Here is a 15,405-nt window from a genome sequence, read left to right as displayed (position 1 = left end):
TGATCTAAGTTACCTCAAACTTTAATGCTGCAAGCAAGCACTGATATTTCCTTCATGAAATGCACATCTCGTCAGAACTAGAGTTTAACAGTCTCACTGTCTCAGATCAGTGCTGCTTGGTTCATGTGAGAAACGTCTCCGTAGTCTCCAGTAGCTCTGCTGGGCAGTTTATGTTTGTGTGGTCAAACATTATATCCTTACAGTGAGATCCAGACTTTTCTTCTCCTTTTGTATGTTGCTCTCTGAAGCTGGACTGATGATGACTGTGGGAGCACCAGAGGAGCTGTGGGTCATGGAGTCATTCTTAGGGTTAAACGAGAGGTCAGTGGTCATATCGGCACTCCCGCTCTTCTTAGTGTAAACGACAGTCGGTGCTGTTGCCATTGCGAGGGATCCAGAGACGAGATCTCGCTCGCACAGACTGAACGACTCTCTCATCTGTACTGAAGGCTACAGAACACAAACACACTTGGTGATTGGTTGAATTACTGAATATGTACGTTCTTCCTGTACATTCATTTGGAACTCTATTTAAAGGTATAGTTGACACAAAATTCTTAAAAAAATGTCCTCACCCTCAAGACATCCAAGATGTAGATGAGTTTGTTTCTTTTTTGTAACCTTTTTGGAGAAATGTTTCATTTCATTAACAATGAATGGGTGTCGTCAGTATGAAAGTCCAAACATCACAATAATCCACAAGTAATCCACACCACTCCAGTCCATCAGATAATATCTGATGAAGAGAAAAGCTCAGTGTTTGACAAACAAATCCATCAAGTTCTTAAATAAAAACAAAAAAATGAAAATGTCTCCTCCATCCATAATATTGCTTAGTCTATGGAAACAATCATCTCATCTTAAATCAAGTGAGAAATATGCACAGATCAAGTATTGTTTATATGTGAAAACAGTCCAAAACAGTTATAAACTTATTCTGATGTGAGAGGACAACAGGGTTTGGACTTTTTCACTGTAGGAAGTATTATTATAAATCTTGAACTCATGTATTTTGGCCAAAAGAGAAATTAAGTAAATCTTACAAACATGCAGCTTTTCATTTTACAAGACGTTAAGTGATGGACTGGAGTGGTTTTTATCAGCTGTTTGAACTCATTCTGGCAGCACCCATTCACGGCAAAAGATCCATTGGTGAATGCTACATTTCTCCAAATCTGTTCCCATGAATAAACAAACTCATCTATATCTTGTATGGCCTGAGTGCAAGTACATTTTTAACCAATTTTTAAGTGAAATATTAATGTTTTAGTGTGAGTGAATTAAACCTCACCTTCTCTATCAGCAGCGAGGAGCATTTGAGGATCCGCTGTCTAGATGAGTCTCTAAATGACACTTTAGACAAATTATGCCTGTTCTCCATCAGGTCCAGCTCCAATTCTCCCATTACCTGCAATCTCACACACACACATAAACACACACTCTAAAATACAGACCCATAATGAACCAGCACCAGCAAATAAGGACAAGCCAGCACCATATTCAGCAACTGAAAGTGTTTGATAATAGCAGAGTTACTGAGATAAAGTGAGCAGTATTCAGCTGGTCATGTAATCTCAACATTTTAGGCCCAGGATATGAGGAGTCTCATCTGAGTCATATAAACTCCAGCCTTCCTACTGTACCATAGCACTGGAGCCGCTGGCGAAGGTCGTGTGGAGTTTGTTCTTGGAGACTGATGACTGTCTGCTGACACTGGTGTCCTTGAACGAGGCGTTGCTATTGGTGGAGGAGGTGAGACAGTCCTTATGAAGGCGAGACAGGCAGGACAAACCTGGGACCTTCTCAGCTAAAGTGGCTCTGCAGAGAGACAGATGAATACATACCAATGGTGTGAAACTTGACTTCTATACAATTAGCTTTTTGATTATTTAGTTTATTTTCATACATTTATGAAGTCATTTTTAATTAAAGCAATATTAAGCAATAGATTAATATTTTTAATATTTTTAATATAATGTTTTAATTTGTTTAAAACAAATCTTTAGCATTATAAATGCTGACTTTAATAAAGCAAAGGTATTTAGAAAGAAAACTAAGCCCCAAACTTTAAAACATTATACATTATACTTTTAAACAGTATATATTATACTTTATACATTATAACTTTTACGTTTATGAACTTTCGCTGGAGGACCATACCAGGGACTTTCTAGATCTGGCATGCCTTACCCACTTCCCCGACTGCTCGCTCTCTAATTTCTATTACACCGGCGTGAGCGAGCGGTGTAAGGCACGCCTACCAGCAAACGGTCCCCGAGAGGATTTCGCTGCTTTTCGTGGAGTGGGTGCTGGAGAAAAATAGATCCCCATTTACCATCTGCACCGCCGAAGAGGATATCTCCAGCCCCACTCCCGAACCAGAGACCAGCCAGCCGCCATCACGCCGCTCGTAGCCAGAGCCCACCGCAACCGCAGGGCCCGAGCATTTCGCCGACAGGGAACAGGACCTCGAGAGCGCGACTGACCAGGTGTGTGAGCCGGCAACACCGTGCGTCGTGGGAGTTTTAGTGGAGATCGAGGGCGTGGAGGAAAGCCCTGCCCACACTTCTACGACTGAGGGTGAGCTGTATTCGGTTTCTGAAAGTTGTATGGAGCAATTTATGGACCTTATGGACTGGCTTATGGAGGTAATTCCTGAATCCACTGTTTCTCCGCTGGTTCCATCCAGTCCTAAATTTCCTGTTTCTCCGCTGGTTCCATCCAGCCCTGATCCTCCTGTATACCCTCCCAGTCTCCCACTCCCACCTTCTCCAGTCAGTTCCTCTGCTCCATTCCCGCTGGTTCCGCCCAGCCCTGAATTTTCTGTTTCTCCACTGGTTCCGCCCAGCCCTGAGTCTCCTGTGTTCCCTCCCAGCCTCCCTCTCTCGCCTCCTCCTAAACCTGCTGGTTCCCCTGCGCCACTTCCGCTGGTTCAATCCAGCTCCGTATCTCCTGTCTCTCTGCTGGCCCTGTCCAGCCCTGATCCTGTTGTCCTCCCATCCTTCCTCTCTCATCTCCTCCTAGACCAGCCAGTTCCTCGACCTCATCTCTGCTGGTGCCAGTCAGTCCCGCAGCTCACCCTCAGTCCACGCCATCTGGGTGCGATGGTTCGCCGCTGGACTGCCAGTCTCCAGCTCCGCCTTGGCATGTGAATTCCCTGTCTCTGCCTCCAGCCTCCAAGCCCTGGACTCCTCCTCGGTCCTTCGACCCAGCGGCTCCGCCTTGGCTCTTAGCTCCCTCGTCTCCACAGTGGCCTGGCATCCCACCTGCTCCACCGGGCTCCCTCGTCCCTCCGGCTCCACCTTGGTCAGTCGTCGACCATCCGCCGCTTCGGGACTCCATTCCTCTGGCTTCACCTCGTCACTCCCTCCCTCCGGCTCTGTCAGGCTCCTCCTTCCCTCTGGTTCCACCTCCATCCTCAGTCACTCCGGCTCTGCAGTGGTCTTCCAGGGCCCCGACTCCGCCTTGGTCGCCTGAGCCTTCTGCTCCGCCTTGGCCCTCCAGATCCTCGGCTTCACCCTGGCTCTGCTGCTGCGCTGCTCCATCTTGGGCTCCTCACCCACCGGTCGGTCGGCCCCCTGGTGTCGTCGGCTCCTTCTCCACCATGGCTCCTCCCGCCATCGACTCCACCGTGGATCTCCATCCTGGCTGGTCTCTGGAGCACCATCGGGCTCCTCCAGCTCCGGGCTCTAACTCCACTCAGCTGGTTCCCAGCTCCTTGCTCCCTCATCGCCTGCCCCTTGCCTGCCCCATGCCCACCTCCAGAACCCCCACCCTCCCTCCGCTGGTATTCCTCTTGCGGTGCGTGGACGCACCGTTCCGGGAGGGGGCGAACTGTTACGTTTATGAACTTTGTTTCCTTATTTGGTCTTCTTCCTGTTCTTGTTTTGTTAATTGATGATTCCCCACCTGTCTCCAGTTCCATGCTTACCTCCTGTGTTCTCAAATACCCTGTCTGTTCAGTTCTTCCTCGTCCATGATTAATGATGTTGATGTAGTTATGTGAGCAAATACCCAACTGTAACAATAATATTATATGTTTGAACATCATTGAAAAATATGTACTGTATGCGCCATAAATTCTCAAATGCCTTTTAAGTTCATCATTTAAAAATTAATTTTTGTTTAGTTCACATAAATTTGACCAATGTTTTTAAAACTGCATATATAAAAAAAAGTATTAATAATAAATATTATTACAATGTTTTAAAAAAAATGTGAATGCTTGCAGAATTATATATATATACTATATATAAACTATTTAACATTCTACTAACCATTTGTATTTATTTTCTGCGTGTATGATCATGTATTTTTACATGAAGTGTGCATGATTGTGTGTTTTGTTTGTTCTATGATCTTTTTACCTGTATTTGGTGTGAATTATGGCATATATGAAAGGGTTGTAGATGGCAGATGATTTGGCGATGACCGCTGGCAATGTTTTAGAGTAGGGCGTGAGGATGTTTGCATGGCTGAGAAACAAAGGAAAAAATAGTTACTTTTGAATGCGTATAGGTCATTCAACATTCAAGTGCAGTGCTGAAGAGAGAGAAAGAATCACTTTTGTAGATTATGGACACTTTAACACTACTGATATACAAAGATCACTGCAAACTATTTATAGCAAATCAGTGTACACACTATTTATGTACACTGATTTAATGCATCTTATTCCATTAATGCTCATTTTTTTCTGTCCTTTATAAATATTTTTAGTAAGTTCCCACTGTGACAACAGTGTAATTGGATGTGCTGCTATCAAACTTTCCTGAAGATGGTACTCCTCTGGTACTGCTTGGTGACTTCAACATCCACCTAGATAAACCCCAGGCTGCTGACTTCAAAACTCTGCTCACCTCATTTGATCTCAAGTGAGTGTCTACTACAGCGACTCACAAATCAGGCAACCAACTGGACCTCATCTACACATGCTGTTGCTCTGTGGACAACTCATCAGTTGCTCCACTGCACACCTCAGACCACTTCCTCATTACTGCTAACCTAGCACTTACTCCTGAAGCGGCACACACTCCAATGCAGGTCACCTTTCGACGGAACCTACGCTCATTCTCTCCATCTCGCCTATCTTCTGTGGTTTCATCCTCGCTTCCTGCACTCTCTCAGTTTACAGCTCTGGACACAAACAGCGCTACGGACACTCGCCGCCCCATCTGCCCCCTGGCTGTCCGAGGTTCTCCGTGAACATCGCTCTAAACTCAGGGCTGCAGAGAGGAAAAGGCAGAAATCAAGAAACTCTACCGACCTCAGTGTGTATCAGTCTCTCCTCTCTTCCTTCTCTGCAAATGTCTTCACTGCTAAAACATCCTACTACCACAACAAAATTAACAGCTGTTGTGACGCTCTGACACTCTTCAAGACTTTCTCTTCTCTTCTTAATCCGCCTCCATCGACTCTTACAGCGGACGACTTTGCTGTTTTCTTCAAAAAATAATCAGTGACCAATTCTCCACACCGCAGACTGAGGACAACTTCACAATGGCCGATGCACACTCTTTCTCCTCCTTCTCCTCACTCTCAGAGATGGACGTTTCCAAACTTCTCCTGTCCAATCATCCTACTACTTGTCCACTTGGTCCGATCCCCACTCACGTCCTTCAAGCGATCTCTCCTTCAGTCATACCTTCGCTTACTCACGTTATCAACTCCTCTCTTCACTCTGGAACATTTCCCTCAGCATTCAAGCAGGCTCGGGTAAGCCCACTGCTCAAGAAACCATCTTTAAATCCAGCGCTTCTTGAAAACTACAGACCGGTATCACTTCTTCCATTCATTGCAAAGACACTTGAGTGAGCTGTGTTCAACCAGCTTTCTATGTTCCTTGTACAGAACAACCTCCTGGACAGCAACCAATCTGGCTTCAAAAGTGGCCACTCAACTGAGACTGCTCTGCTCTCGGTTACTGAAGCCCTGTGACTGGCAAGAGCAGCTTCAAAATCCTCAGTACTCATCTTACTGGACCTGTATGCTGCTTTTGACACCGGTAATCACCAGATTCTCCTGTCCACCCTCAGAAAGATGGGCATCTCTGGAACTGCACTCCTGTGGGTTAAGTCCTACCTCTCGGACAGATCCTTCAGTGTGTCTTAAAGGGGTGATGTTTCTAAGTCACAACACTTTGCTACTGGGGTTCCTCAAGGCTCAGTACTTGGACCACTTCTCTTCTCCATCTACATGACGTCATTAGGATCTGTCATTCAGAAGCATGGCTTTTCTTATCACTGCTACGCTGATGACGACCAACTCTACTTCTCATTCCAACCAGATGACCCGACGGTAGCTGCTCGCATTTCAGCCTGTCTGAGTGACATTTCTAGCTGGATGAATGACCATCACATTTAGCTTAACCTTACGAAGACAGAACTCCTGGTGAGTCCAGCTAACCTATTGCTTCATCACAACTTCTCTATACAGCTGGGTTTGTCAACCATTACTCCTTCAAGGACAGCCAGAAACCTAGGAGTTGTGATGGATCATCAGTTAAGCTTCACAGACCACATTGCTACAACGACCCGGTCCTGCAGATTTGCCTTATACAACATTAGGAAGATTAGACCCTTCCTGTCAGAGCAAGCCACCCAACTTCTTGTCCAAGCTCTTGTTCCCTCCAGACTGGACTATTGTAATGCTCTCCTGGCAGGCCTTCCTGCATGTACTGTCAAGCCTCTGCAATTGATCCAGAATGCAGCAGCGAGGGTTGTCTTCAATGAGCCCAAAACAGCTCACGTTACTCTTCTCCTCATCAGGTTACACTGGCTACCAGTAGCCGCTCGCATCAAATTCAAGGTACTGATGCTTGCCTACAAGAAGACCACTGGCACTGCACCAACATACCTAAACTCACTGGTTAAATCTTATGTGCCCTCCAGAAGTTTGCGCTCTGCAAGTGAACGACGACTTGTGGTGCCATCCCAAAGAAGTTCAATACCACTCTCACTGACCTTTTCCTGGACTGTGCCCAGCTGGTGGAATGAGTCTTTACTCATTTTCAAGGAACATCTAAAGACTCATCTTTTTCGCCAGCACTTAACCAACTAATACTAGCACTTTTCCTTCTTGTCTTGTCTTTTCATTTATTAAAAAAAAAAAAACACCTTGCTATGCGTTCTGTACTAGAATACCTGAGACTTGTCATGGCACTTGTATACTGTTGTTGTTCTCTTGTTGACCTGACTGCTTCTATTGTTCTCATTTGTAAGTCGCTTTGGATAAAAGCGTCTGCTAAATGATTAAATGTAAATGTACTGTAAAATACCCCAGATAGTGTGACAATGCATCCTGTTTTAAGTTCAATATCTTGCTTCCGTTAGATGAACTTGAAACTTTTTTTAATAGGCAATGACAGTGGAAATCTTCAATATTCGCTGTTTATTTATTATTATTATTATTTTTTAGTCAGTACAATACAGAAACACAGAATACAGAAAAATCTGCATTATGAACTAACCCAATATTATATTGTAAACTTAACATATAGGATTTGTTAGGAACAGTAAACTTTCAACTTTAGGGCAAATACTGTATTTCAGAATTTTTTCTCAGTCAAATGCATGTCTTTAATCTCTGAGAAAAGACCGTCATGCCTACAGGTCAGATAACAACAAGAGAAACACAGAGAACACAGCGCTAACACAAGTGAGCAGTTGTTTGGCTCTCATCACATGGCCATTCGATCAGTACAAGTCCATAATTTTACAACCCCATATGGTTGCATGTGACAATAATACTGATATTTATGAATAATGCATGTAGTCACAGAATTTGATGTACACTAGCGTTTAAAATTCTGGGGTTGTGAGAATGTTTAATGTTGTTGAAAGAAGTCTCTTTTGCTCACCAAGGCTTAATTTATTTTAAAACAGTTTTATTTTAAAATACTATTGCAGTTTAAAATAACAGTTTTCCATTAGAATAAAATGTAATTTATTCCTGTTATGCAAAGCTGAATTTCCAGCATCATTACTCCAGTCTTTGGTCATATGATCCTTTTAAAATCATTCTACACTTTAAAAACAAGTGTTTGGGCTCAAAAAAAAAATCAATAACAACTGAATGAAATTACAAACTTGTTAGATGAATATAATTTATAGCATAAATACAATTTTAAGGCGGATAACAAAACAATAAAAAATAATAAAAAAGAACATCTTATTTCAATATAATTGAGTGATGGCCCTGGAACCAATTATTCTTATCTATTTTTTGTATCTATTAATCTTAACTATTGTTTTTTTTTTTTTTTATCAATAAATAACAAAGCAATTTCAGTTTAAATTACATTCAATAATAAGTTTATTTAACCAAAAAAAAAAAAAAACCTTTATATACTTAATATACTTAATATACTTAAGTATTTTTTTAATTACCACAGAAATTTCCATTTAAATTTCACATGATATTAAACCTTTTAACAGTAGAGTATCATTCATGCATGTAGTACATACTTAGGGTTACAAGCTTAAATCACTTTTCCTAATGTATAAATACAAATTTCTGGAAATGTGTCGATGCTCAGCACTCACCCTGCCCAGGCGATGAGGGTGACGCACGCGTAGGGGGACCAAGACAGCACAAACACCACTATGACCACAGCCGCTATTTTGGCCAGTTTCCATTCACTCCTCATGGACTGCTGCTTCACAAAGCTGGACTTCTGAGAGCTCAGCCGCTCTAAATCTCTAAACACACACACATATGGACATAAATGCTTTTCAATGAACACTCTTCAAACTCAAGATGCCTCGGTGAGCTCAGACCTGCTGGCCTTTCGTACGGAGAGGAACATGAACAGGTAACAGTAGAGGATGATGGCCAGAGGGATGAAGAAGACAAAACAGCACAGCATCATGGTGTAACTTTTGTTGGCAGGAGACGGAGAGGTGTAGTCCCACGTGCAGGATGTCATCAGACCTTCAGGGATGTAGGAACCTGCAAGAGCATTTAAAGATACATCATATATTTCATCAGTAGCCTTTAGCAGAGCTAAAGTCACATCTTAAAGGGATAGTTCACCCAAAAAGGAATTTTGTCATTTGAGTTGAACAACTCATCCTCAGTTTGTTCCAAACCGGAGCGATTTGTTGAAACATTGTTGGTCCCCACTAATGTACACAGTATTTTTTCCCCATATGGAAGTCAATGGCTACCAGCAACTGTTTGAAGATATTCTTCAAAATATCTTCTTTTGTGTTCAACAGAAGAAAGAAATTCAGACAGGTTTGGTACAGCTCGAGAGTGAGTAAATGATGAGAGCATTTTTATATCTGGGTGAACTGCCCCTTGCTTATTGAACAAGCAACACATTTGATAGGAAAATTAATTATTCTTGCAAGTTCATATCTCATATATTTTCTTCTCAGAATTTTGAGTTCACATCTAGCAATAATAACTTTAGTTAGCTTAGTTGCAGTTAGCTTTTTATATTTTTATTCCTTGGCAGAAATATGCTTCCACACTTAGCTAAAGTGCTATGCATAATATCTGGATGAAATAAAGTTAATAGTTAATAATATATATATATATATATATATATATATATATATATATATATATATATATATATATTTCAGTTTAATTTAAAGCTTTGAAGATCCCATAATAATTTTATATTTCTGTTACAATAGTAACAATAAACATGACACTAATTATTATTATTATATTTTTCAGTAGATAAGTTAAGCAGATAATCAGCATTGCATTGCTTTCCATGATTGTGTGCATAGTAAAACACAGATGTTTAGAAAAGTGCTGTGGTAAGTCTTTGTGCTTATCTCGTGGTTTAAAGGAGAATAAAATCAAATGCACCTTTTGTCCCAATACACTTTCAGTCCTGTTGGAGCCTACCTATGGATTTCTCCTTGTGGTGTTTGAACCAGCAGCTTTTCGGTTACCAGACCCAAGCTTTAACAACTATGATACAGCACGCTTTATCATTCATTACTTTGCATAAGAAAATTATTATAACCTGAAAATGAAAATGAGCAACATCCTTATTATATTCAAACATTTAAAGTCTAAGAATGACATCTTACTCCAGCCAATCAGAGGTGCCAGACTCCAGGCCAGTGAGTAGATCCAGATGCAGAGGATGGCCAGAGAGGTTCTGCGCTTGGAGCTCCACTGGATGGTCTGCAGCGGTTTGGTGATGACCACGTATCGATCGATAGAGATGGCCAACAGGTTTATCATCGAGGTGATGCCAAACAGCGCGCCACAGAATGCATATATTTTACATCCTGAAGATACAAAGAGAATATTTCGAGAATATAGTGTTCAAAGTCAATTTTCCAAAGGTTACTATATAATATAACATACATTTAAGATATTTAAGAGTGCAAATTTTGATAATGATTAAAAGGCTTAATATGTATATTAATCTGTTTTATATACATTTTACGTGACTTTTATTTGTTCCACATTTTTCAAAATAAAGATAAAGAAATAAAGATGTTACCCAGTTCCCCAAACATCCACTCCTTGAACACGCAGTTGATGAAGAACACTGGAGATTGTGTGATGGCCATGAGGAAATCACTGACCGCCAGGTTCATTATGAAATAATTTGGCAGGTTCCGCAACTTTTTATTACTGCACAAAGATAAAAAATAGGTAAGAAGCAAATAAGAGTTATTTGTTAAAGCTGATTTAATCAAACAGATCAAATGTCCCCCCTGCAGTTTTTTTTCACAGATGCACTTCACTTTCTAGGGATTCCCAACATTCATGGAATAGCAGTCAATTCCTTCCACTCTACAGAAGCCCACGATTTCAATAATTGCATCCATTTATGGAAATGCATCAACTTTGTTATTTATACCTCATTCACAATATTCCCAATTTCATTGGCCTAAAACTGGCCTATTTTGAATGCAAAGGAAAAACAATTATGGAAAATGAGGATTAGGGCCTTCCAGTGACCTGCAGGGTTTTCTGTGTGCGTAACATTAATCTGAGCAAATGGGCATAGCAAAAAAAAGAAAGAGAAGCTTTTTACTAGTATTTCACTGCCTGCTCTACCACACTGACCCAATTTACTAAAACAATTAAAATCAACAACATATTAGAGACTTGGAAGCATTATCCCACAGCTGAGAGATGATCTGTCAGAAGCAGACAGTCAAACTCCCTGCCACTCTATCACTTTAAGACTTCATTTGAAACATGTTGTATGATGCTGCACCATTTTCAAGTGAACGAAAATAAAACAAGGCTATTTCAAATTTCTAAATAAATAAAAGAATGTCTACCCCAACAAACGGAACAAGATAAGATAATAAGGAAATAATGCTGGATAGTGTTCATAAGAATAATTCATAAGAATTAAATATTATTTTTTATTTAACTTTAATATTTAATATATTATTTTAAATATAATTTTATTTCTATTAAATGTATATATATTGTTTTTTTTACATTGTACCATTTTAATGTAATTAATCAAAATGTAAAGTAATAATTATGTAAATACAGTGGGGATCGAAAGTTTGGGCACCCCAGGTAAAAAATGTTATTAATGTGCATAAAGACGCCAAAAAAGATGGAAAAATCTCCAAAAGGCATCAAATGACAGATTAGACATCCTTATAATAAGTCAAAAAAAGTTAGATTTTATTTCCATCATTTACACTTTCAAAATAACAGAAAACAAAAAAATGGTGTCTGCAAAAGTTTGGGCACCCTGCAGAGTTAATACCTTGTACTGCCCCCTTTGGCAAGTATCACAGCTTGAAAAAGCTTTTTGTAACTAGCCAAGAGTCTTTCAATTCTTGTTGAGGTATCTTTGCCCATTCTTCCTTACAAATGTCTTCCAGTTCTTTGAGATTTCTGGGCTGTCTGTCACGCGCTGCTCTTTTAAGGTCTATCCATAGATTTTCAATTATGTTGAGGTCAGGAAATTGTGAAGGCTATGGCAAAACTTAAGTTTAACTGTAACTTTAGTTTATGCCTCTTGATGTAATCCACCGTGGATTTTGAGGTGTGTTTAGGATCATTATCCATTTGTAGAAGCCATCCTCTCTTTAACTTCAGCTTTTTCACAGATGGCATCAAGTTAGCATCCAAAATTTGCTGAAATTTTATTGAATCCATTTTTCCTACTACTCGTGAAATGTTCCCTGTGCCACTGGCTGAAATACAACCCCAAAACATGATCGATCCACCCCCATACTTAGCAGTTGGACAGAGGTTCTTTTCATTAAATTCTGTGCCCTTTCTTCTCCAAACATACCTTTGCTCATTCCGTCCAAAAGGTGGAAATATAACCTCATCGGTCCACAGAACTTGTTTCCAAAATGCATCAGGCTTGTCTATATGTTAATTTGCAAACTTCAAACACTGATTTTTGTGTTGAGGATGTAGAAGAGGTTTTCTTCTGATGACTCTTCCATGAAGTCCATATTTGTACAAGTATCTCTTTATAGTGGAATAGTGTACCACAACTCCAGTGTCTGCCAGATCTTTCTGGAGGGATCGTGCAGTCAAACATGGGTTTTGACTTACTTTTCTCACAATCCTGCGAGCCGTTCTGTCTGATACTTTTCTTGGTCTTCCAGATCTTGCTTTAACTTCCACTGTTCCTGATGACTGCCATTTGTTAATTACATTCCGAACAGAGGATATTGGCTCATCTTTGTGAGCGTCAACTATTTTCAGTTTCAGTTTTCTAGACAACTGCTTAGAAGAACCCATGGTGCTGATTGTTGGGGCAAGGTCAGATGAGTCTGGGCATTTAAAACCTTTTAGATTGACATCACCTGGTCTATCCAGAAGATGATTGAGAACAATCCATGACACTGTCAGGTCCTAGCTTGCCAAAGGGGGCAGTACAAGGTATTAACTACGCAGGGTGCCCAAACTTTTGCAGACACCATTTTTTTGTTTTCTGTTATTTTGAAAGTGTAAATGATGGAAATAAAATCGAACTTTTTTTGACTTATTGTAAGGATGTCTAATCTGCCATTTGATGCCTTTTGGAGATTTTTTCATCTTTTCTTGGCGTCTTTATGCACATTAATAAAAAAAATTTTTACCTGGGGTGCCCAAACTTTCGCTCCCCACTGTATATATTTTTAACAAATATTATCAATGCATAACAGAATATCCATATTTCAAAGTGTAAGTAACATGAATCGAATCAAAGTTCAGTCATGTTTAACAGAATTAATGAAATAATCTATTAAGCACCGTATTATTTAATAATGTTTGATAATTCATTAAGTATATCATAAAGTGCTAACTAATAAAACACCAAACTTTCTGAGATGAGTTAAGAGATTTGGTTTAAGTTCTTCAGCTCAACAAACAATTACCTGTAGAAGGCAAACATGACCAAAGCATTGCCCGTGACTCCTAAAGTGCCGATGATGAGGACGAAGAGAGCGATGATGTAATGCACATGATCCGGGATGTCCAGTTTTTTGTAGATCTGCCATTGAGGCTCCATCACCAAACTGAAGATACAGCCACAAACACTGAAGAACGACACTTCAACAAACCAAACCCGAGCACAGACTCAGTCATGGTCTCCGTCTTCTGTTTCCAGCATCACTTCCTCTCAGTCGGTCTCTGCTCAGAGTAACAGCACACTGCGACCTACTTGTCAGAGCGGTTCAGTCATGTCACATGACACACCCCTCTCTCCAGCATCTGTCCCACCCAAGCTTTTCTGTGTCTTCAGAGCGATCCCAAGCTTATTATGAAAAGTGAACAGTTGGTGGTTATTTCACATCCTCTCCTCTTTGAACATGACTAGAAGAAGAGAAGAACAAGATGAGATGAGACTAAATAAAAGAAACAATGTGAAAGTTGAAATGAGAGCATGTGTCAGATAGATTACAGTGCTTTCCGTCTTTCATCACTTTCATGTGTTCACTTCTCACTGCTGTGTGTGTGCACTTTGATGGGTTAAATGCACAGCACCAATTCTGAGTATGTGTTACCATACTTGGCAAATGTCACCACTTTCACTTTTCACTTTCACTTCAGTGTTATTTTAGCTATTACAGTATTTACTAATATTTTTATATTTTCAGTTTTCATTTCAATTTTCAGTAATCTTATGTGCTTGTTTGTTATTTTATAATTCTATTTAGCTTTTGATTTTAGTACTTCAAGTTAAACTTATTTCAGTTAGTAGATTTAAAATTTTCATTTATTTCAGTTGCTAAAAATTAGATTTTCATTTCAGTTAACATAAAAAGAATGCAATCTACAGTGCGTTTGTAAATAGGCTTGTGTTTTCAGCACTCAAAAGTCTATAAATAAATAATCCAAATAATAAATTAAATTAACAATAATAAGCTTGACTTCATCGATTTTATTTGGGTAAAATAATGCATGCATAAAATAATGCATTTCTGAACAGACATCTGTCTTTTATCCATATTTAAACAAAAAAGCTAAATCCAACCTGAACTCATGAGAAAACATATACATTTGTATGTTATAAGTCTGTATATTAAAAAACTGTCAGTTAGGAGTAAGAAGATTCTACAAAAAATATACAAATAAAATAATTTGCCAAATTGTAAAATAGTTACAATTTGCCATTAGTTTGTGTTGGCGAAAACACATTTTAAACAGTGACTTCCACTCAGTAATGAATCACTTTGAGTAAATTGACGGTCCTCAGGGATAGTATAAATACAGAGTAGCTTCATACTTTCTACCACTTTTAATTTAAAGCATCGCTTTTACTAGTACTTAATTTCATAAAAAAGTAGGGAGTTTCCAACGAGCTTGATTTTATTGACAATGAGTTCAACTGTTTTCTGCTGCACATTTGTCAAATGCAAAGTTTTGCTATAACATTAGCAGAAAAGACAGTTTTGACTGTGACCACCTTGTTTTATCCTACAAAAACCAATGAATAAAAAGCTTAATGGTTCATCCTAAGAGACCTTGTTGTGTGTCTGTCCACATGATCTCTCAGTGCTTTAGCACCGTAATCCAGGCATCACTTCTGTTCTCTCCACGGCAGTCAACGGCCGCTGTGGGACTGAAAGATGTGGGATTATATCTCTCTCCATAATCCTACATCTTAGCTAAAACCTCACTGACAATAACAGCATTACTCTAATTCAGCCTATATGACAAGCGTGCTCACAGAAACACAACAGCCTCCAGCAGATTATATAATAGATTAGGGAATCAATCTAACAAACCTGGAACATAAGAGGTCCTCACCCCTTATCTGAGAGATGAGGTCTGCAGGAGCATCTTTTACATAATTTAGAAATTAAGGTTCCTAAATAAATAGAGATTACTTTTTTTCAGCAAGGATGCATTCAATTGTTTAGAAGGCGTCAATACGTTTAAAAAAAATGTCTAATGCTGCTCTTTTGAACTCTATTCAGGATCATGTGGACACTAAAGACTGAAGTAATG

General features: G+C 39.7%; 1 protein-coding gene across 1 annotated transcript; it reads right to left on the bottom strand.

Moving 5' to 3' along the window:
• Window positions 1–31: 31 nt before the first annotated feature.
• On the bottom strand, window positions 32–13,604 carry LOC132131639 (melanopsin-A-like). Its single transcript, XM_059543701.1, has 9 exons — window positions 13,329–13,604; window positions 10,475–10,608; window positions 10,053–10,256; window positions 8,778–8,949; window positions 8,544–8,699; window positions 4,368–4,475; window positions 1,644–1,818; window positions 1,292–1,408; window positions 32–450 (listed from the first exon to the last, which is right to left on the bottom strand). The coding sequence occupies exons 1-9, from the start codon at window positions 13,460–13,462 to the stop codon at window positions 190–192; spliced, it is 1,461 nt and encodes a 486-aa protein (XP_059399684.1). The 5' UTR covers window positions 13,463–13,604; the 3' UTR covers window positions 32–189.
• Between the last annotated feature and the right edge of the window lie 1,801 nt (window positions 13,605–15,405).

This window comes from Carassius carassius, chromosome 4, assembly GCF_963082965.1.
Source record: "Carassius carassius chromosome 4, fCarCar2.1, whole genome shotgun sequence".
Classification (NCBI taxonomy): Eukaryota; Metazoa; Chordata; class Actinopteri; order Cypriniformes; family Cyprinidae; genus Carassius; species Carassius carassius.
Note: the sequence above shows the minus strand (reverse complement) of the source record. Positions and strands in the feature narration are given on the sequence as shown.

What these genes read in the sequence shown, in the direction of transcription:
- LOC132131639 (XM_059543701.1), bottom strand. Translation starts at nt 13,462, where the DNA reads ATGGAGCCTCAATGGCAGATCTACAAAAAACTGGACATCCCGGATCAT. An exon ending in TCCGTACGAAAGGCCAGCAG is followed by an intron (nt 8,700 to 8,777) that starts GTCTGAGCTCAC and finishes GTGTGTGTTTAG; the next exon opens with AGATTTAGAGCGGCTGAGCT. An exon ending in ACCCTCATCGCCTGGGCAGG is followed by an intron (nt 4,476 to 8,543) that starts GTGAGTGCTGAG and finishes TTTGTTTCTCAG; the next exon opens with CCATGCAAACATCCTCACGC.